The sequence below is a fragment of the Labeo rohita genome, chromosome 9 (assembly GCF_022985175.1).
Source record: "Labeo rohita strain BAU-BD-2019 chromosome 9, IGBB_LRoh.1.0, whole genome shotgun sequence".
In the NCBI taxonomy this organism is placed as follows: Eukaryota; Metazoa; Chordata; class Actinopteri; order Cypriniformes; family Cyprinidae; genus Labeo; species Labeo rohita.
In genome coordinates, this window is record NC_066877.1 from 37303913 (window position 1) to 37328010 (window position 24098).

The window sequence follows — 24098 nt, forward strand, 5'->3', positions numbered from 1 at the left end:
AAGAAAAAATGTAACATTTAATATTTAAAAGAAAAAAAGTAGAATTGTGAGAAAAAAACTTGGGAGAAAAAGTGTGAATTGTGAAATATAAAACTCGCAATTGTTAGAAAAAAGTCAGAATTATGAGATATAAACTTATATTTAAAAGAAAAAAGTAGAATTGCGAGAAAAAAGTCGGAATTACTAGAAAAAAGTAAACTCGCAATTGCAAGAAAAAGTCAGAATTGTGCGAAAAAAGTGCGAATTGTAAAATATAAAACTCACAATATTTTAGATTTATTTAACGATAATAACCCTGGTGTGAAAATAAAGTGAAACAGTTCTGAGTTATAGTTAAACTGGATGTTTGTATGTGAATAAAAACACATCTGGTGTAATGGCTCAGACATGTGAAGGAAACCTTCCTCAGTAACTCAAGGAGCACACGGCTGAAACACGCTGGCCGAGTGTGTTTATGTACTCGCGTAAAGTCTGTTTCTGGCCTACGGCACACTGAGCACATGGAAAATTCATGAATCAAAGTGAAAATAGTTCATAAAACCGGAGTGTCTCTGGAGCTCAACACCAGCAGATACAAAGATCAGACCTCCACAGCGACACTCAGTAAACAAGAGACAAATAATGTCAGTAAACCAGCATGCACATCCCAGGATTCTCTAGGAAAGACAAAACCGGCATAGAAAACCAATAAAAAGAGTTTGTGCTTTCACAAAGAGTTTCACGGCACCAGCACTGTAAACGAACTTTCATTAGAAACCGCAGCGCGAGTGAATCTCAACGAAACATGCACAGCTCATATTTCAGACCAAAATTAAAAGAAAGAAAATTAAATATACTACAGATCAAAAATGTACAATCATTTGTAATGCTCACCAGGGCCAAATTCATTTGATTAAAAATACAGTAAAAACATTGAAATATTACTACAATTTAAAAAAAAATTATAATATATTTTTCTCATTTTAAAATGTAATTTATTCCTGTGATCAACGCTGAATTTTCAGCATCATTCCTCCAGTCTTACTGTTACTGTTTTTACTATATTTTAGAATTTTTTTTTTTTTAAATGAAGCCTTGTTGAGCATTATATAATTAATATCATTTTTTCCATTATATATATATATATATATATATATATAAAATCATAAATATATAATAATAGATAATTTTAATAAATTATTAATTTAATAATTTTAAATTATAATAAACTTTTAATGTTCTATGCCTTTTTTGATAACACATTTATATCAATTATAAATTAAAATGGAAAAAACAGAATGTGAAAAGAAAAAACATTTTACAGAGACCTATTATTGGAAAAAATTAACAAGTTAATGTTTTATAAATTTATGGATTACACATGCTTTTATAATAATTTTATTATTAGACTTTATAGAGCCCTATTAATGTAAACATTTTAATAAATTATGTAATTGTTAAAGTTTAAATTAAACTGATTAGACATTTTTTATTATTAAAACGTAATTAAATTATTAAAATGCAAACCAGAAAAACTAAAATTAAAACAGAATTTGGCAAAAAAATAAAATAAAGATTTTATTATAGAAAAAAAAAGAAATTTAGAATTATAATTAATATTATTTTTTGAATATATATATATATATAATAGTATTATTGTGTCAATATTTTCACAATTAAACAGTAAAACATTATTTTTTATTTGAATGAGAATGAAGGCACAACTATACTAATATTAACTTGCAGTATTAATATTTTACCATTTAAATAATATATTATGTTTTATAGCAATGAGAATCTAGTGGGAAAATAATAAAAAATTATGCAAAAAATCTTAATGGGTCCTAAAAATAGTCTTTAATTGCTTTATGCAAAAAAGAATTAATAATAGTTTTGATAATTTTAATTAAATTTTAATGCTTTTTTTTTCTCTTGATTTTGGTGTGAAATATGACACTCTCAGCAGGTTTTTTTTGAGATTCCTCACTCCCTACATTCACATCTCATCATCATATGCTATAAATAACATCCTCGTTGTGTCGTCATCATTCAGATCTGCCGATTAAGGTACCGAAGGAAACAAAAGCGCCGAACACGAGATCTCACACGGGAACGTGAGGATGAACCGGTTTGAAGGAGCAGCTGCAGGAATCATTTCCCAACGTCTCTGAGCTTCTGTCAGGATCCGATGGAGCTTCACGGAGGAAACGTCACACGATGCGATGTACACGCACTAGAGGGCGCCGCAGACTCACACATGCGTTTTCCTCCAGATGAAGACGCCATCTGAGCCTGATCTGTCATGTGAAAGGCCTTCCTGACGGATCTGTGAGGACGATGGCAGTAGAGATGCTCGTTTTTGTGCTCGTCTTCATCAGGAGACCCACGGAGATTCTTCTGTGAGATATTCCGGGTCTCAGGAGCTCGTTGGCTGGTGTTGCTCATCTAGAAGCTCTCCACGAAGCTGCCGGGGAACAGGCCCGTCCGGCCCGTGCGCTGAAGCGTCCCTTTGTACCAGCCGTCTTCACGTTTCTTATGCACGAACACGATGTCGCCCTCCTTCAGCTCGATCTCTGCTTCGCTCTGCGGCGGGTACGGGACGACCACGCGGTACCTGACGGAAAAGAGACAGAAAACTGCGCTCAACACGGTTAATAACAGACCAAACATTCACACACCACTGAACGAGTAATGACTCATTTAGAGTCATTTCTTGAGCAGCAAATCAGCATATTAGAATGGTTTCTAAAGGATGAAGACTGGAGTAATGATGCAGAAAATTCAGCTTTGATCACAGAAATCAATTACAGTTGAACAGATATTCACACAGAAAACAGCTGTTTTACATCGTGATAATATTTCACAATTTTTACAGCATTTTGACCAAATAAATGCAGCTTTGATGAGCAGAAGAGACTGGTTTCACAAAAAAAAACAATTATTATGCCAAACTTTTGACCAGTAGTGCATAAATATGACAAAATTGTAAAATCTGAATGTTTATATTTGATTATATTCTATGATGGTATTGTAGTGCCACATTAAAAATGAAAAAAAAAAATAAAAAAATACGAGATTAAAGTCGAAATACTACAAGAATAAAGTTGAAATATTTTCGTAGTATTTCAACTTTACTCTCTAAACATTTTGACTTTATTCTCTTAGTATTTCAACTTTATTCTCGTAGTATTGTGACTTTATTCTTGTAATATTTAGAGTTTATTGTCTTGTATTTTGACTTTATTCTCGCAGTATATTCTTGTAATATTGTAACTTTATTCTTGTAGTATTTCGACTTTTATCTCTTAGTATTTCAACTTTACTTTGTAGTATTTCAACTTTACTCTTGTAATATTTTGGCTTTATTCTTGTAGTATTTCAACTTTATTCTTGTAATATTTTATTTCGACTTTATTCTTGTAGTATTTTGGCTTTATTCTCGTAGTATTGTGACTTTATTCTTGTAATATTTTAACTTTATTCTCGTAGTATTTCGACTATACTCAAAATATTTCGACTTTATTCTTGTAGTATTTTGACTTTATTTTCGCAGAATATTCTCGTAGTATTTCGACTTTATTCTTGTAATATTTTAACTTTACTCTTGTAGTATTTCGACTATACTCAAAATATTTTGGCTTCATTCTTGTAGTATTTCAACTTTATTCTCGCAATATATTCTCGTAGTATTGTGACTTTATTCTTGTAATATTTTAACTTTACTCTCGTAGTATTTCGACTTTACTCTTAAAATATTTTGGCCTTATTCTTGTAGTATTGTGACTTTATTATTGTAATATTTCAACTTTATTGTCGTAGTACTTCGACTTTACTATCAAAATATTTTGGCTTGTAATATTTAGACTTTATTCTCTTGGTATTTCGACTTTACTCTTGTAGTATTTTGACTATACTCAAAATACTTTGGCTTTATTCTTGTAGTATTTCAACTTTATTCTCGCAGTATATTCTCGTAGTATTGTGACTTTATTCTCTTAGTATTTTGACTTTACTCTCAAAATATTTTGGCTTTTTTCTTATAGTATTTTGACTTTATTCTTGTGGTATTTCTACTTTACTCTCCAAATATTTTGGCTTTATTGTCGTAGCGTTTCAACTTTACTCTTGAAATATTTTGACTGTATTCTCGTAGTATTTTGGCGTCGTAGAATCGTAATTACATATTTCAATAATAGTAAACACACCAGATTTTTACACCATCAGTCCAGAAGAGGGCACAAGTGATAAATACAGACCAAACAGCAGCGTTTTGTATTGTTCAAAAACAAACCTAGTGCTTAAAATACATTTAATTTTAACCTAAAAAGCATAAAATTGCAAAACTGCTTACTACATGTTTTAAAAGCATGCGTTCAAATGTGTATTTTGATCTTAAATTTGATGAATATTCCGTGTTGTGATTTTCTTTTGACAGCCCGGATCAGGAGGTACGGACTCACCTCTCTCGGGATAATGGCTTGGGTTCGGGCCGGACGGCCAGCGGTGAGGACGAGCAGGGCTGCCGTGTCGGCGGAGACACAGAGAAGTTGAGGTCCAGCGATCCGGACTTCCTGTGCAGCGGCTCCATGCCCATCGCACCCTGCATCTCGCTCTCGATGGGACACGACCCGGCCCGTCCGTGACCGCCGGCCGACCGCAGCTCAGGAGCCATCGCCCCCTGAACCGAGGAGGACGAGGAGGGCTCGTGCGTCGGAGAGACGGACGGCGGCGAGCGGGACTTCTTTTTGGCTGCGGCTCCAGAAAGCAGCTTGAGGAGACCGCTGCTCTTCTTCTCTTTCTGTGTGAGAAACAGACACGGTACAGACAGAAAACATGAGAAAACGTGAACAGAATTGCAGAATCAAGTCACATCACCATTTCGATACACACAGAAAAATCTTCACTGCAAAACACCAAAATAAAAGTTTAATTTAACCTGAAGAAATTATAATAAACTCTTATTGTTCTATGCTAATTATGAATTAAAATGAATTTGGGAAAAAAATAAAACTGATTTTACGGGGCTCTATTATTGTACAAAATTAACAAATTATTAATTTGTTAATGTTTTATACATTCAGTGCATTAGACATGCTTTTTGATACTAATTATTAAAACAGAATCCAGATAAATTATAATGGAAAAATAAAACAGACTTTATAGGGCCCTATTACTCTAAAAAAAAAAATTAAAAAAAATTATGTAATTGTTCAAATTTTAATTAAACAAAATTAGATGTTTTATTATTAAAAAAAAAATAATAATAATTTTTAAAATGGAATCCAGAAAAAAAATGGAAACAGAATTTAGGGGAAAAACCCTGATTTTATAAGTTCCTAGAATGGAAAAATTACAATTTAGAAAACTGCATTTGGGAAAAATTAAAACAGATTTTATATAGCATTTTTATTGTAAAAGTTTTCATAAATTATTGCATTTTTAACATTTTATTAAATTATTAAAGAGTGATGAAATTATTACAATGGAATCCAGGAAAATTAAAATGAAAAACACAGAAATTAAAAAAAAAAAAAAAAAAAAAACTGAATTAGGGAAGAAATACCATGGATTTCTATGTAAAAATGAAAAAAACCATTAAATTGTTATTAACTTCATTGATTAGACATTAAAACAGAATCCAGAAAATAATTATGGAACCAGAAATTAGGAAAAATTATTTTATAGGGCCCTGCTATTGTCAAAATGTAAAAAAATTATCAAAATTTGTCAAAATTTAAAAATTAATAATAAAAATTGCAATTGGGAAAAAATAAAACAGTTTTAGTATGGCCTTCTTATTTGTAAAAGTTGTAATAAATTAATGGATTTTTTTTTAAGTTTTCTTAAATTATTAAAACACATTGGAAAACACAGAAATTGAATTTAAAAAACAGAATCAGGGAAGAAATACAATGGATTTCTTTGTAAAAATTAATTATATATGTATGTATATATAAAATGCTGTTAAAATGTTATGAATCAAATTTATTAGATATGCTTTTTGCTTATTGTAATTTAGTAAAATTATTAAAACAGAATCCAGAAAAAAATGTAAGAATTTAGAAAAAAATATTTTAGGGCTCTGCTATTGTCAAAATTGTAAAAAATTATTAAAGTTTTATAAAAACAATAGATTAAACATGCTTTCTAATTATTAAAATTGCATTAAAGTATTAAAACAGATTCCATAAAAATTCAAACAAAAAAAGACAGAATTTAGGTAAAAATAAACAGATTTCAAGTTGCGCTATTACATGTAAACATTTTAATGAATTATTAAGTTGTTAAAGTTTTATGAATTTAATCGATTAGACATGCTTTTGAATATTAAAATGGAATTATTAAAATGGAATCAAGAAAAAATGTAAATGGAATTTGAGGACAGATAATTTCCCTGTTGTTGTGGGATGATGTGGTGTGCTGATTGAGCTGCTGAAGGAGAACAGCGGGAGATTCTCGGTGCATGAGCGGCTCTGAGTAACGCTGACACACACACACACACACACACACATACACGCTGCACGTAGGAGGAGAAGCTTCATCTGCCAAACCATTCAGAGCCACAATAAACGCTCACAACACACACGAAGCAGACACTAGGGGGCGTCTGAGAGTCAACCCGAGTCCTCAAAAGCAGCTGGATCTCCACACGCTCCTGCGCTAACGAGGACGAACGTCTGCTGCAATCATCCCCAAACACTACCAACACCTCAACAACCACAGACAACACTCACATCACACACACATCACACTCTTACTGATCTTACTGTGAACAAATCCATACACAGAGATCTTCAGGAATGGACTTTTGAGGCCAAAACACAAGAACGGTTTCGAAATCATTGTTTCTGAACAGAGTAAAGTCTGTGGTGAACATATAAAGCTCAGGATGAGCTCACATTTCATCAGAGATGTGAGATCACATGATGTGTGTCTCTTCTTTTAGAGTTCATTAACAGCCCATAATTAACAGTCACTCAGACAACATGTGATCACGCCTCCAAACACGCATCACTCGTCTTCATCACACATCTGAGACCACTTATCTGATAGAAATAGATTGATTGATTGATTGATTGATTGATCAATTTCTGATTTTCTCACATCATTTACATCAGCTCCAGTAAATTTCACATTTGGTCGGGTCTGTGTTATTCATGTTATTATTAGTAAATTAAATAATATTAATACACTTTTCCCCCCCACATTGTTTAATTTTTTTCTCAAATGTTTTTTTTTTTTTTTCATTGTAATTTTTTTTGGATTTAGAGTTAGGGTATATTTCAATTTTCAATTTTTTTTTTATTTTTCCCAAAATCTGTGTTTTTTTTTGTTTTTTTGTTTTTAGAAACAATTTATTTGTTTGTAGATTCTATTTTTTGGGCATTGTTAAATTAAATTTTTAGTAATCAGAAAATGACTAATTTATTGAAGTCAAGAAATGTATACAATTTAACAACTTACTGACAATTCCACTTCATTTTCCCCAAATTCGTTTTTTTTTTTACATTTATTAATTTTTTTGTCTTTTCCAATTTATTGTTTCTAGATTCTTTTTTTGTGCTCTGGGCTCTGTTTTACATGTTAAATTAATTTTTAGTAATCAGAAAATGTCTAATTTATTGAAATCATGAAACTTAAACAATTTAACAACTATATGTTAGGTTTAACAAACAAACACACAAAAAATTAATTAATTAATATTATAATTATAATTATAAAAATATAAACACTTTATTTAATAAATACTTTACAGTTTAATAGTATTATAATTATATTTTTTTATTGAGTTTTAAAATTTTTATAATTTAAGAATAAATAACATTATTATTATTATTATTATTATTATTATTATTATTATTATATACATAAAACATTTTAAAATAGTTTACTGATATTATACTGGTATTTCTTTATTGATTTGTTTATTTTTATAATTTGATTAAATTATAAAGATTAGTAGTAGTAACATTATTTTTTATTAAATAGTATTTTAATTGATTTATTTATATTCAATTTGATTAAATAAAAATTATAACAATAAATACTATTATTATTATTATTATTATTATTATTATACATTACAGTTTTTATAAATATTTTAAATAGCTTTTATTTTTTCAGTTTTTATTTTTACATTTAAATACAGTTTTGGTAGTATATATACCTTTATCTTTTTTTAGCCTGTTTTTTTAAAATGTTACTATTTATATTTTTTTTATTTCAGTTATTTCATCATTGAATTAATTCTTACAATTTGAATAAATTAGAAGCATTATATAAATAAATATTTAATATATTTATTATATATTATTATATATTAATTTTTTATTAATTTTAATTTAAATATATATTTTTATAATAGTTTTGTAATATTTTAAACATCTTTTATTTTTTAGTTGTTATTTTAAATTTAAATACATTTTTGGTATTATGTGCTTTTATTTTTGTTTTAGCTTTTGTTTTTAAAAATGTTACTTTTTAGATTTTTTTTTTCCGTTTATTTATTTTTTAGGGCTTCAACCTACAATAGTAGCATTTCTAATTTTTTCATTTTTCATAATATTTCATCTCTTATATTTTATGTCACCGTTATATCAATGAACAAACATGTTTGTAGTAGTTGTATTTGAGTGTTTGAGCATCACTGACCTTCTCCACCTTCTTGTCGTCGAGTTTGTGCAGGCCTGCGTGTGCGTGTGCGGGTGAGGACGGCTGCAGCTCGGCTCCGTTGAGATGCGCGGCGCTGACGTTGGGAGGCGTGATGGCGGCGGCGGCGGAGCTCAGGGGCATCAGGGGCCGGACGGAGGCGGGGTGAGACTGAGGGCCCGCAGCCATGGACAGGGGCCGCGCTGGGGAGCGGGACGGACTGGCCTGCGGTCGCAGCGGCGTCACGGCTGCGGTGGGACGCTCGGGACTGCTGCTGCTCGCCGGAGGACTGTGGACTGACAACAGTAACGCAGCGTTCACACACACATCATCAACACACACGAGCTCACACTCAATGCAGCTTTGGTGCACAGATTGATTCGGTCCTGTTAAAACATTCACTTATAGTCGTCATTCCAAACTAGAGCTGCACGATTATTAGAGTAAAAACAAAACGCCGCAGCACCTCACAGCTCACGATTCAGTGTTTTACAATCTCATCATTACAAGTACTTTTTTTTTTTTTACAGCTATTTTACAAGTGAATTATTATTACAAAAGCTATAATTCTTATTTTAATATTTTATTGAGAATTAATAATATTATTCATCAAATATAAGAGGAATGTTTATAATTATTGTTAATATTATTATTGTTGTTTTTATATGCTATTATTGTTATATTAGTAATAGTAGTAGTATTACTACTAAAAAAATATTATTATTATTATTAACATTTTTTTTTATTAAATACTAGTTTAATAGTGTTTTTTTATTAATTTAATACTTTAATTAAATCTGATTAAATATTATTATTATTATTATTATTATTACAGTGTTTATAAATATTTTGAATAGCTTTTATTTCTTAGTCATTATTTTAAGCTTAAATTAATTTTTGGTATTATGTGCTTTTATCTTTTCTTTAGCTTTTGTTTTTTAAAATGTTACTATTTAGATATTTTTTTTATTTCTGTTTTTCTTCAATAATTAATTCTTACAATTTGGTTCAATTACAAGCATTATATAAATTATAAACATTTTATTATTAAATATTTTACAGTTACTTTTATAGTATTATACTGATATTTCTTAATGGAGTTTTTTTATAATTTGATTTAATTAAAAATAAAATAAAATAATAATAACAACAACAGTATTATTATTATTATTGTTATTGTTATTATTATTATTATTATCATCATTATATACATGATTTTAAATATTTTACAATTTACTACTATTACACTGGTATATATTTATTGATATATTTATTTTTATAATTTGATTAAATCATAACAAAATATTATCAGTAGTAGTAGTAGTAGTAGTATTACAATTATTTTTATTAAATACTAATATTATTTTGATTACATTTAATTTTACAATTTAATTTGATTAAATAATAATAATGACAATAAATGTTATTGTTATTATTATTATTATACATTATTACACCGTTTAATAGTTTAATAGAGATATATTTTATTGATTTGTTTAATTTTATAATTTTATTAATAACACTTATTATTACTATAATTTTTTTACTGTGATATAATGCAATAGTAATATTTCTTATTTTGTTTATTATTTTTATTGAGTAACAATAATAATATTAATTATAATCTTATTCTAATTATTATTATATTATTGCTAATATTTTTATATAGTGTTGTAATTATTAATAGTAGTGGTATTACTACTACTAAATTAAAATATTAACTATAATTATTGTAATATGTAAAAAAAACTAAATGTATTTAAGAAAACAACAACCACAATAATAATAATAATAATAATAATAATAACATTAGTATTTTGTTTAGCCCTACAAACACAGCCTGGAGCTTTAAAAAAAAAAAAACAAAGATAAAATAATTTTAAAATAATTTGTCGTGTTGATCGAGTAAATGACGTGACGGATGTGGTTTCCGTCCCGTGCTTCTGCGCCGCTGCACGAGCTTCACGTCGCTCCTCAGAGTTCAAGAAGTGGCGTAAACGCAACCCGACAATTACTGCCAACGCGGGCGGCGAGGCCTTCATTACTCCAGACGTCTTATCTGAGCTGGAAAACGCTTTAACAAGCTCCTTCAGCGCGCTAATGCGCCGCCATCTGACCTGATAGATTACAGAACGCTACACCAACACGCTTCACTGACGCACACAAAACACTCCTGACATCCGTCTGCAGCGCACGTGTGTGTGTGTGTGTGTGTGTGTGTGTGTGTGTGTGTTTGTTACCGCAGACAAATAACTGCAGAAACCTTCAGTATCCAGAAACGAACACGTGCCACATGTCAGCGCTCACAATCACACACCAAACAGCAGTAACACTCACCAGTTGTTTTTAATTAATTAGAGACTACACAACTATCACAAAGACATATGAAATCTGATGCTAAATTATTATTTTATTATATATCAAAATTAAACATCAAACTTTACAGTTTAATAGTATTATAGTGATAAATGATTCTTGATTTATTTAGTTTTTACAATTTTATTAAATAATGATAATAATAATGACTATTTTTATTATTTTTAAACAATTTACTGTTTACTTGTATTATATGTATTATGTATTATTGATTTGTTACATTTTTATAATTTGTTTAAATAATAATATGAAGTATATAATATAATATTATTAATAATATAATATTAATATTATCAATTATTATTACTGTTATTAACATTAAAATGTTTTGTATTATTTTAGTATTTGTTTTTGTTTGTTTTTTTACACAAAAATAGTATTATTAAATCATTTACCATTTACTAATATTATAGTGGTATTTCTTTATTGATTAGTTTAAATTGTATCACTTGTTTAATAATAATAATAATTATTATTATTATTATTATTACTATTATTATTGTTATATTACTATTATAAACATTAAAATTTTTAGTATTATTTACTATTACTAATAATAATAATAATAATAATAATGAGGATTGTTATCATTGTCATTATTGTTATTATTATTATTATTATTATTATTATATACATAAAATTGTGTTTTTAAATAGTTTACAGTTTTCTAATATTAGTGGTATTTCTTTACTGATTTGTTTAATTTTTTTAATTTGATTAAATCATAATAATAATAATAATAATAATAATAATAATTATTATTATTATTATTAGATCATATTTTTTTATTAAATACTTTACATTTTATTTCTTTATTGAGTTTTTTTATAATTTTATTAAATAATAATAATAACAACAACAATAATAACAACTATTATTAACATAAAACATTTTATTATTAAATACTTTTTTATAATTTTATAATTATAATTTTTAATTTATTTCATTCTTACAATTTGATGTAATAATAATTACAAAAACTATTATTATTATTATTATTAATTTACATTAAAAAATGTAAATAGTTTGCATTTTACCAATATTATAGTGGTATTTCTTTATTGATTTGTTTAATTTTTATTATTTGATTTAATCACAATAATAATTATTATATAACAAACAATAACAAATATTAATTAAAAAATTGTAATTAGATCTGCCTGTTATGGTTGATAAGTCACTGTTGATTGACAGGTGTGTCAAAAAAATTTAGTGTTAGTTCCCGCTCCCACTGATCTCATGTTCATGAGTGTTTTGAGTGTATGGTGGTGTGTTTCAGAAACAGTCTTACCCAGCTGCATGGCGGATCGGGCCTGATTGACGGTCTGCTGGCTGGACAAGCGCAGGCAGTTCTTCAGATGCACGGCTGCGGGCTGCAGCTGCGGGGACGACGGGCTGGTGAGCGGCGTGCCGGAACGGGACGCGGACGCGGACGCCATCAGGACCGGACTGGACGGACCGGCGGAGCTCGGGGAACCGGGAGCCTTCGCCTGAGCCGCTCCAGAGAGACACGAGCGCGTCTGACCGACGGCGAACGGAGCCCTGCGGAAACACACATCACACACTAATGCGTCACGCCTCCAGCGGCTCATTCTCTGATGCGTATCGACCGCTGCTCTACACACGCGTGTCAAACGCTTTCCTCAGCTCAGTAATGCAGGATCACAGACTGATTAGCAACACACGTCCCGCAGGAATCACGACCCACTCAGACATTCACTGTATTTCAGCACTAAAACCTGCAGATCCAGCATCTCCTGCAGCACTTCTCAACATTTTGACTTCATTTCTGCTGTAATGACAAATCTGCTCTTTTTCAAACTGATTTATGTACAAAAATTAGGAGCAACAATATATTAAAATTTATTTAGATATAATTAAATTATATGTTATATATGTTTTTACTTAAATGTATTTATTATTTACTAATAAAATAAATCTATCATATATATATATATATATATATATAATAAAATTTAATATAATTTCAATTGAAGCCATAATACCATAAGTTCTTTTGCTTTTAGACTTTTTTATTATCAGTGAATTTAACTGACTTTTTTAGTTTGTGATTTTTTTTATGCACAATTTATATTAATTATAAAAACGTTTATAACTGTAAGAATGTTATTCACTTTTAATTTTAATATAATGTTTTTATTTTATTCCTTTTATGAAAAAAAATCTATTTATAAATATGAAAAATTATTATATGTACAACATTTTCCAAAATATTTCTTTGAATGGTCTATCAAACATTAATATCAAGGAATGAATGGATGAATAAATAAATACATAAATATATAAATACATAACTGAATATATAAATCAATTTAACTAGCTTTTTTAGTTATGATTTTTTATTCAAAATTTATATTAAATTATAAAAACCTCTGTAACTGTAAGAATGTTATTAACTTTTAATTTTAATGTGATTTTTAATTGTTTTTTATTTCTTTTATGAAAAAAAAATCATTTTATAAATACGAAAAGTTATCAATTAATTTAACTGACTTTTTTAGTTGTTTGTGAGTTTTTATTCAGAATTTATATTATAAAAACTAAAAAAAATAAAAAATAACTTTAAATTTTAATGTAATTTTTAATTGTTTTTAAAAAATTTAACATTTTCTGAAATGTTTCTATGAATGGTTTATCAATAAATTAATAAATTCAACTTAATAAAATATATATATATATATATATATATATATATATATAATTATAATTAAATTTATAATTTCAATTGAAGCCATAATACCATAAGTTCTTTTGCTTTTAGACTTTTTTATTATCAGTGAATTTAACTGACTTTTTTAGTTTGTGATTTTTTTATGCACAATTTATATTAATTATAAAAACGTTTATAACTGTAAGAATGTTATTCACTTTTAATTTTAATATAATGTTTTTATTTTATTCCTTTTATGAAAAAAAATCTATTTATAAATATGAAAAATTATTATATGTACAACATTTTCCAAAATATTTCTTTGAATGGTCTATCAAACATTAATATCAAGGAATGAATGGATGAATAAATAAATACATAAATATATAAATACATAACTGAATATATAAATCAATTTAACTAGCTTTTTTAGTTATGATTTTTTTATATTAATATTATATTATATTATATTATTTATATTAAATTATAAAAACCTCTGTAACTGTAAGAATGTTATTAACTTTTAATTTTAATGTGATTTTTAATTGTTTTTTATTTATTTTATGAAAAAAAATCATTTTATAAATACGAAAAGTTATTATCAATTAATTTAACTGACTTTTTTAGTTGTTTGTGAGTTTTTATTCAGAATTTATATTATAAAAACTAAAAAAAATAAAAAATAACTTTAAATTTTAATGTAATTTTTAATTGTTTTTAAAAAATTTAACATTTTCTGAAATGTTTCTATGAATGGTTTATCAATAAATTAATAAATTCAACTTAATAAAATATATATATATATATATATATATTTTTTTTTTATTTATTTTTTTTTTTTTTTTTTTTTTGTTCCTGAAGTCCAATATGCTTTGTTTGGGTTTTGAATCTAAATCTTAATCTGAGTCTCCTTCCATGGTGTTGTTTTATAAAGATGTGTTTTTATGCACAGTCTGGTTTTGTGTCAAATCAAACATGTTGTCTCTGACTAACATCTATTACTGGATCTGTCTGAGTCTGTTCTTCATCAGATGTTTGCTGTGTTACCCATGAACCTTTGCATGTGCTGCTTCAAAAACAACTGAAATGAGGTGTAAATTCAGCGTTCCAGTTTTAGACGTGTGAATGTGAGCCGCCGCCGCTCAGGAGACTCAAATCAAGCTGCGTCTGCAGGAACTTTATGTACAACACAAACAAACACCTTTATATCATGAAATGAAAGTGGAGAGATAATGAATCTGAGACACAGTGAATCCACATGAGTGTGTGTGTGTGTGTGTGTGTGTGTTCTAGTTTATATGACTCATGAGGACACAAATGGGTACTACAACATAAACATGATTTGAAAATGCAGTTTGCACAGTAGAAAACCATTACACCTATGGAGAATCTCTGTAAACCACATGTGCAAAAATGTGTGTGTGTGTGTGTTTTCAGACAGGTGTTTCGTGTGTAAACATATTAAAGCGCTGCTCTGGGCGTTTGGGAATGATTTCCCCTCAGGTGTCTCTGTATGGTGATTTGTTTGTGTGAATCACTGTCTCTGCTCCGTCTGCACAGATTCGCTCCTGTCTGATTAATGCAGCACAAAACGTCCAATCAGATTTAAATGTCAGGCGCTTGATTCTCCCTAAAAGCTTCACTCTTCCAGCAGGACTGAAAATGGTTTTAAATTATTTAAAAATAGACAAAACTATGTAAAAATACAGAAAAAACACGAAAATTATGAAATATTTTTACCATTTAAAATAGCTGTTTTCTGTGTGAATATGTGTTAAAATGTAATTTATTTCTGTGATGCGCAGCTGAATTTTCAGCATCATTACTCCAGTCTTCAGTGTCACATGATCCTTCACAAATCATTCTAATATGCTGATTTGCTGCTCAATTGTTAGAATATTCACAGATCAGCAATCTCCAAGTAAAACTGATCGTGCAGACCAAACTGTAAGTCGTAGAGATGTGAAACTTGGCGTGATGGTAGCACTCACACCGCCTACAACGTCACCAAGTCTCGCCCCAATCGGTCTGACGGGGGCGCTACAGCGAACACAAGTATAAAATCACTCATAACTTGTACATTTTTATAATGTATTTTGGATTTTTTGAAAATCCAAAATAACATAAAAATGGCTATAACTGCGCAACCATTTGTCCTATCAACATGAAAATCACTGTGACTTGGTCCAAAGTGCCACAAGTGTCTATGAGGACATTTGCGTATCTCAAAAAGTTTGAGCACCTGTTAGACAAGGTTAACGGAGGCCGATTGGAACGAAACTTGGTGGGCCTGTTTGACTTATGGCCTCAAAGGTCTGTGAGAAATTTGAAAGAAATCGTCCATTATCGCATTTTTCAAGGGCGTAAACGATTGTACATTGTGCAGTTTTTCACACATACACGCAATATTTGTTTCATATGACAGAACTTGTCATTCCGGACAACTTTGACTCTAGAACCACTGCTGTCAATCCAATCATTTGTTAAATGATTAGGATGATGTAAAAAACCTACTTTTCCAAACTAGTCCTAGGTTTTTCGGCCAATTGGAACCAAACCAGTGCAGAAAGATTCTCTGAATAGTGATATCAATAATTATCCAAAAAAAAAAAAAGATGATCTTTCGACTCACCGTCACAAAGGGACGCCAAAATGTTAAAAAAACTAGTCCTAGGTTTTTGGCCTGATCAGAACCAAACCAGTGCAGAAAGATTCTCTAGAGAGTGAATGTCAATAATTAGCAAATAAAAAAGTTGAACTTTCAACTCACCGTCGCAAAGGGACGCCAAAACGTTCGAAAAACATTAGTAAAATACCTATAACTCCTGAATGGAATGAGAAATCTTCACCAAACTTGGCACACTTTTGTAAGAGCTCAATTAGAGGTCACAGGACAAAAATCGTGGAGCTTGGCCACTTGGTGGCGCTATAACAGAGAAAAAATCATGAAAATGGCTATAGAGGGCTATACTGTGCAACCATTTGTCCTATCAACATGAAAATCGCTGTGCACGGTCTTGGTCCAAAGTGCCACAAGTGTCTACAAGGACATTTTTGTATCTCAAAATGTATGACCACCATTGGCCGATGGATTTTGAGGACCTGTTAGACAAGGTTAACAGAGATCAATCGGAACGAAACTTGGTGGTCCTGTTTGACTCACAGACCCAAAAGTTTGTGAGAAATTTGAAAGAAATCAGCCACTGGGGGGCGATATCACATTTTTCGAGTGTGTAAACAATTGTGCATTGCACATTTTTTTGCACATACGGACAAACTTTCATATCATATGACAGAACTCCTCATTTTGGACAACTCTGCCTCTAGAACCACTGTTGTCAGTCCAATCATTTGTTAAATGATTGAGAAGATGTAAAAAAAAAAAATCTGAACTAGTCCTAGGTTTTTCGGCCAACTGGAATCAAACCAGTGCAGAAAGATTATCTGGAGAGTGAATATCAATAATTATAAGAAAAAAAAAAAGTCAATCTTTCAACTCACCAACGCAAAGGGACGCCAAAACATTCGAAAGGGGCGGAGCCACTTTTAGTAGAATGCTTATAACAAAATGCTTATAATGACATATCTTTGCCAAACTTGGCACACTTATGTAAGAGCTCAATCTGAGGTCGCAGGACAAAAATCATGGATCTTGGCCACTTGGTGGCGCTATAAGAGGGGAAAAGCATAAAAATGGCTATAACTGTGCAACCATTTGTCCTATCAAGATAAAAATCGCTGTGCACGGTCTTGGTCCAAAGTGCCACAAGTGTCCACAAGGACATTTGTGTATCTCAAAAAACATGCTCAAAAAAATTTGAGCACCTGCTGGACAATGTTAACAGAGGCCAATCGGAACGAAACTTGGTGGGTCTGTTTGACTCACGGCCCCAAAGGTCCGTGAGCAACTGAGAGAAATCAGCCACTGGTTTTTCGCACATACACACAATATTCGTATCGTATGACAGAACTCCTCATTTTGAACAACGTTGCCTCTAGAACCACTGCTGTCAGTCAAATCATTTGTTAAATGATTGAAAAGATTAAGTTAAAAACCTACTTTTCCAAACTAGTCCTAGGGTTTTCACTCAATGTGGAAAAAACTGCAGTACAATTCTCTGGGCTCTCTAGGTCAATAATTATCAAAATAAATAAATGTTGAAATTTACCCTTTGGGAGGCTATAACAAAAATGGGCCCAAAATCTTATAAAGCCTAAAGGAAAACTTAAAACTTCTTGAAACCTGAGCACATGTGACAGGTGATTCTAAACAAGCATGCAAAGTTTTAAAGGGATCGGACCACAGCTGGCACTATAACAGCCACAAACATTACAAAACATCATATTTTTATGTAAATTACCTGGATTTGCAAAAAAGGCTTGCTACATGATGTCTTTTTTCATATGTGCTTAAATGCCTTAAAGCACTTGAACCCCGATATACAAATAATTAAATGTTTAAAAACAAATGAAAGATTTTTACCATCAATTTTAAACCATAATCATTCAGTTTTTGGCAAAACTCTCTTATTAAACCCTGATGTGATGAAGCTCATAAACTGTGTTTAATCGGAGACTGCTTTAACAGCCTGTTAAGTGTGAAAACAAATAAAAAACACCTGCTGAGTGAATGACAGAACCGTCACACAGATCTGACGTGTGTGCGAATACACACAAAGACACTGCAGAAACACTTTCCTTCTGTCGCCTCAACGGGCTCTTTTTGTAGTTTAATACTGAATTATTACAAAATGACTCTTCGTCTGCTGACAAAACATTTCAATCTGATCATTCAGATTAAACTGTGTATGTTTGAGGACGTCACACATTAATGTAGAACTCAAACACCGCATCATATTGCAGTATGTCATGAGCGATCGGTCTCTCGCTGACCCCAGACGGAGCACTGCATCGCTCCAGACTCTGGCCTGCGGTTACAGGCGTCGCAGCAGCAGTATGCTAATCACGCGCCCGCGGCCGTAACGCATCAGCTATACAGCCATTTCACCTTCTCAACTCTCCACATTAAAGCGGCGCATTTAAAACGCACCTGCGCCGCTGACCTGATTTACGACTTCAGCTGGAGATACGGATCTGGAACTCGCAGGAAACGCATTCTTTCTGTCGCACTTTCACTTAGGGCCGTTCTATTTGCTTGTGCTTTAACTGTGAGACAAAACAAACCCAAACATCAGCTGAGAGAAACATCGTTTACAACCTCTGCTCAATAAATATTATAGAACATTACAAATATTGTTTAATTCTGAGAAGAAAAGTCTTATAAATTGGCAATTCTGAGAAATCTCAAAAATTAGTATTTCTGTGAAGTCTCAAAACTTGCAATTCTGAGAAGTATCATAAAGTTGAATTTTGAGATGAGTCTCCTAATATCACAGTTACAAGAAAAAGTCACAATTCCAAGGAGAAAATCTCAAATTTGAAATTCCAAGAAAAGTCTCAAAGTTGCAATTACAAGGAGCAAAATCTCAGTCACAATTCCCAGAGGAAAAATCTAATAAACTCACAAATTCTGAGAAGAAAATTCTCAAAAACCTGCAATTAAGAGAAGAAAAGTCTCATAGAAATTGTACTTCTGAAAAGAGTCTCTTAAAACCTCAGTCGCAATTCTGAGGAGAAAAAAAAGGAAAGAGTCTCATAATGTCACAATTTCAAGAAAAATGTTTCATAAAGTTGCAATTACAAAGAGCAAAGTCTAAAAGTCGCAATTCCCAGACAAAAAATCTAATGCTGTAAATTTGCAATTCTGACAGGAAAAGTCTCAAAATCTTGCAATTCCGAAAAGTCTCATTAAGTCGCAGTTATGAAGAGCAAATTCTCAAAGCTGCAATTCTAAGAAGGAAATTCTCAAAGTCATAATTCCCAGAAGAAAAAACTAATAAAATTCCCAAAAACCTGCAATTAAGAGAAGAAAAGTCTCATAGAAATCGCAATTCTGAAGAGTCTCTTAATGCCGCAATTACAAGAAAAAACCTCAAAGTCGCAATTCTGAGGAGAAAAGTCTCATAAACTTGCAATTCCAAAAAAAGTGTCATTAAGTCACAATTATGAAGAGTTAAGTTTCAAAGCTGCAATCCTCACAAGGAAAGTCTCAAAGTCATAATTCCCAGAAGAAAAATCTGAAAAACTCAAATTCTGAGGACGAAAGTCTCAAAGTTGCAACTCTGAGAAGAAAAGTCTCATAAAGTCACAATCCTGAAAAGAGTCTCACAATGTTGCAATTTCAAGAAAAATGTTTCATAAAGTTGCAATTACAAAGAGCAAAGTCTAAAAGTTGCAATTCCCAGACGAAAAATCTAATACTGTAAACTTGCAATTCTGTTAAGAAAAGTCTCAAAATCTTGCAATTCCAAGAAAAGGCACATAATATTGCAATTACAAGGAGCAAAGTCTCAAAGCCGCAATTCCCAGAAGAAAAATCTAATCTAAGAAATCTAAGAAAACTCTGCAATTCTGAGGAGAAAAGTCTCATAAACGTACAATTACGAGGTGCAATATCTCAAAGCTGCAATTCTCAGAAGGAAATCTCATAAACTTGAGAAAAGTCTCAAACGTGAAATTTTGAAAAGTCTCATAAAGTCAGAATTCTTATAAGAAAAGTCTAATTAACTTGCAATTCTGAGATGAAAAGTCTTGTAACGTCACAATTGCAAGGGAGAAAAAGTCAAGCTTAGTATTCTAAGAAAATCAACTCTTTAACTCACATTCTGTCAGAAAAGTCAGAATTGTGTGATACAGACTTGAACCAGAAAACTGTGAGTGCATTTTTAACATCTTTAATAACAAGACCTGAGAAGGTTAAACCTCCACATTGATGAGAACATACATACATACATACAGGTGCTGCATTAATTCTGGACGATTTGAGTAACGCTCACCTGGAGACGGGCGTGACGTAGTTCCCTGGGAAAACTCCAGACCCTCCGGTGCGCAGCGACGTGCCTTTGAACCAGCCGTCCTGACACTTCTCCATCACGCGGTACATCTCGCCCTTACGCAGCTCCAGCTCGTCCGCCTTCTGCGGTTTGTAAGCGTACATGGCCAGATATCTGCACACACCAGCAGAGAGATTCAGTGTGTGACACTTGATCAGCTCCGACAGCAGCACTTTATTAGATCACACTCAGAGTGTGTTATTAAAACACCGAGCGATTTCATTACAGCCACATTAAATCATCCACACTCACATGTTGAGAGGCAGCTGGACTTTAGCCGCGGCGAGCAGCTCTCCGGTCGTTGACGAGGCGCGCGGCGGCGGGACCGAAGCTCCTGCGTTTGCTGCGACTGAAGAGTCCTGTGAAGACAGCACGTCAGACCATTTAAATGTTTTTCAGGTGGGTCTAATTCAGGTATGTAGGTACAGAAATACTACACAAACTGAACTAGTCAAAAGTAATACCACTGGATAGTCTGTATAAATAAATACAGATGAATCCTTACAAATAAAGAAGAGCGGTGAGTGTTTCTCTGTCTTTTGTTGTTTGATTAACATTAATGACTCAGGCGGAACAGTCGCTTTATTAGACTGCTGTCTCTTTAAGACTGAATGCACGCATCTAATATAGTGTTACACCTTTGTTTTCTTTCTCAGCTGTTTATGTTCATTTAACCGTGTTTATGTGAATACATTTTGACACAATAAAATAAATAATATACATAAGTTTGAAAGTGCTAGGCTGTTGCTATGTGGTTTCTAGGGTACTTAGGGTGGTTGCTAGGGTGTTGCTATTTGGTTGCTAAGGAACCCAGGGTGGTTGCTAGGGTGTTGCTATGCAGTTGCTATGGTACTTGGAAGGTGTTGCTATGCAGTTGCTAATGTACACAGGGTGGTTGCCAAGGTGTTGCTATGCTGTTGCTATGCAGTTGCTAGGGTACTCAGGGTGCTTACTATGCTATAAGCATATACTATAAAAGCATATACTATGCTTACTGTGCTTACATGTTATTAGCACAATTAACTTTGCTAAGTTACTAGCATGTTGTTAGCATGTTTCTGGCATGTTGTTAGCATTATTAACAAGTTAATAGCTTATTTTAAGCATTATTTGCATCTTACTAGCATGTTGTGAGCATGATTAGCAAGATACTAACATGTAGTTATGTTTCTAGCACGATTAGCATGTTACTAGCATGTTAGCATGATTAGCAAGTTACTAGCATGTTTTTACCATAATTAGCATGTTACTAGCATGTTGTTAACATGATTAGCAAGTTACTAGCATGTTGGTAGCATGATTAACGAGTTACTAGATTGTTTCTAGCATGATTAGCGTGCTACAAGCATGTTCTTAGCCTGATTAACAAATTAACAGCATGTTGCAAACATGTTTCTAACATGATTAGCATGTTGCTAGCATTCTTTACCATGATTAGCATGTTACTAGCATGTTGTTAGCATGATCAGCAAGTTACTAGCATATTTCTAGCATAATTAGCATGTTACTAGCATGTGGTTAGCATGATTAGCGAGATACTAGCATGTTGTTAGCATGTTTCGAGCATGATTAGCATATTATAAACATGTTGTTAGCATGATTAATAAGTTAATAGCATGTAGCAAACATGTTTCTAACATGATTAACATGTGGATAGCATGTTTTTAACCATGATTAGCATGTTACAAGCATGTTGTTAGCATAATTAGCAAGATACTAGCATGATGTTTGCAGGTTTCGATCACGATTAGCATGTTACTAGCATGTTTTTAGCATGATTAGCATGTTACAAACATGTTGTTAGCATGATTAACAAGTTAATAGCATGTTGCAAACATGTTTCTAACATGATTAATATGTTGATAGCATGTTTTTACCATGATTAGCAAGGTACTAGCATGCTGGTAGCATGATTAAGTTACTAGCTTGTTTCTAGCATGATTAGCATGTTACTAACATGTTGTTAGCATGATTAACAAGCAAGCAAGTTGCTAACATGTTTAACCATGATTAGCCTGTTATTAACATGTTATTAGCACGATTAACGAGTTACTAGCATGTTGCTAGTATGTTTCTACCACGATTAGCATGCTACAATCATGTGGCTAGCATGATTTACATAGCTAGATAGATTAGAAATATTAGAAATATTAGAGTGGAAGCTGAATTGAGTCTAAATAGATTAGAAATACAGTACACAGATGGAAGCTTGATTAGTCTCAAGGGATTGTGGGAGTTTAGATTGAAATGTTTGTCAGCTGGAGTTTGATGAGTCATTTGAACATTCCGTCAGTGTAAGTCTATGGGAGTTTTTGGTGGTTTTGATGGTCTGGTTCATGAAAACTGTAAGTCAGATGAGTCTGAAAAGATACAGCAATAAAGTTCAGATCAGTCTGCAGGTCTGGGCTGAGTTGGGTGTTGTAGCTTTAAATCTCTAGGAGGAGATTTTGGCTTTAATAATAATCTTAAATAGAATTTTCAGTTTTTCAAGCTCAACTTTAAACTCCACTGATCACTGTGAGCGAGTCACTAATGGGCTCCTGCAGCTGCTGACAGGATGCATTATGGGAGTTGGAGATGCACTATGGGACTCTACATGATCCGTCTGTATCACTCAGACAAAACCCCAGAGATTCACCCTCACGGGTTCTCATGTTGACCTTTGACCTCAGGACACTAATGGAGCCCAACGCTCTTACTGGAACCAAGCAGCTGAGCCCAGGTCAGAGGTTAAAGTTTTAGTCATTTTGTTGTTGTTTTATTTTATTTTTATTAACTTTAGTTTATTGTATTACTACACTATACATAAGGGTGTATTGTTTTTATTAATTTTTATTTCAGTTTTGGTTTTAGTTAACTATAATAACCATAGAAAGAATCATATTCAATCATTTTTATTGATATGTACTAATATGTTTAATACAACAGTCATAAACAGCTAAATTGAGCTACAAATATATCTGCTGAATTAATAAACAAATAAATAAAATGACACATGGAGACTTCAGTGATCATTTCTGAGTGATGACGTGAATGAATCTTTGAATCAGACTCATTTGATTTGCACAGATTGAACTGAATCACATAAATGAACCAAACCTGTTATTAAATCATCTGAACACTCTCATACGATTAATGAAACTAGTCTGATCTTCAGGAAGCTTTATGGGCCAATAAAACAAGTCAAACGCTTGATCATAAAACATCTTCGGTTCTTGTAGTGAGATGCTGAAACTGAACTAAATCAACAAACAGACGCGGCTTTCAGAGAATCACATTCACCATCAATCAGCTCAGTGTTCGTCTGCGCAGCTGAACTCAACCAATCACAGCAGCAGGATCTGAACAGAGACGTCTGGCCCTCAGGAGCCGCTCATTAGAGCTGTTCAGATTCATTAGACACACATGAGAGGGTGAAGAGTTCAACAGCAACACAGAATTTCCAAAAATTTAGAATGGTTAAATGGCTA

At 31.7% G+C, this 24098-nt stretch overlaps 1 protein-coding gene across 1 annotated transcript in view; it reads right to left on the minus strand.

Annotated features, from left to right (window-relative positions):
- Positions 1-1715: 1715 nt before the first annotated feature.
- The window catches only part of LOC127170955 (E3 ubiquitin-protein ligase SH3RF3), a 127812-nt gene continuing 105429 nt past the window's right edge, over positions 1716-24098 (minus strand). Inside the window, exons 5-10 of the mRNA XM_051119328.1 lie at positions 20881-20987; positions 20572-20742; positions 12296-12546; positions 8632-8924; positions 4440-4777; positions 1716-2593 (exon numbers count right to left, since the gene is read on the minus strand). Coding sequence (XP_050975285.1) covers positions 2425-2593; positions 4440-4777; positions 8632-8924; positions 12296-12546; positions 20572-20742; positions 20881-20987 — 1329 coding nt within the window. The 3' untranslated portion in view covers positions 1716-2424. The remainder of the gene's footprint in view (positions 2594-4439; positions 4778-8631; positions 8925-12295; positions 12547-20571; positions 20743-20880; positions 20988-24098) is intronic.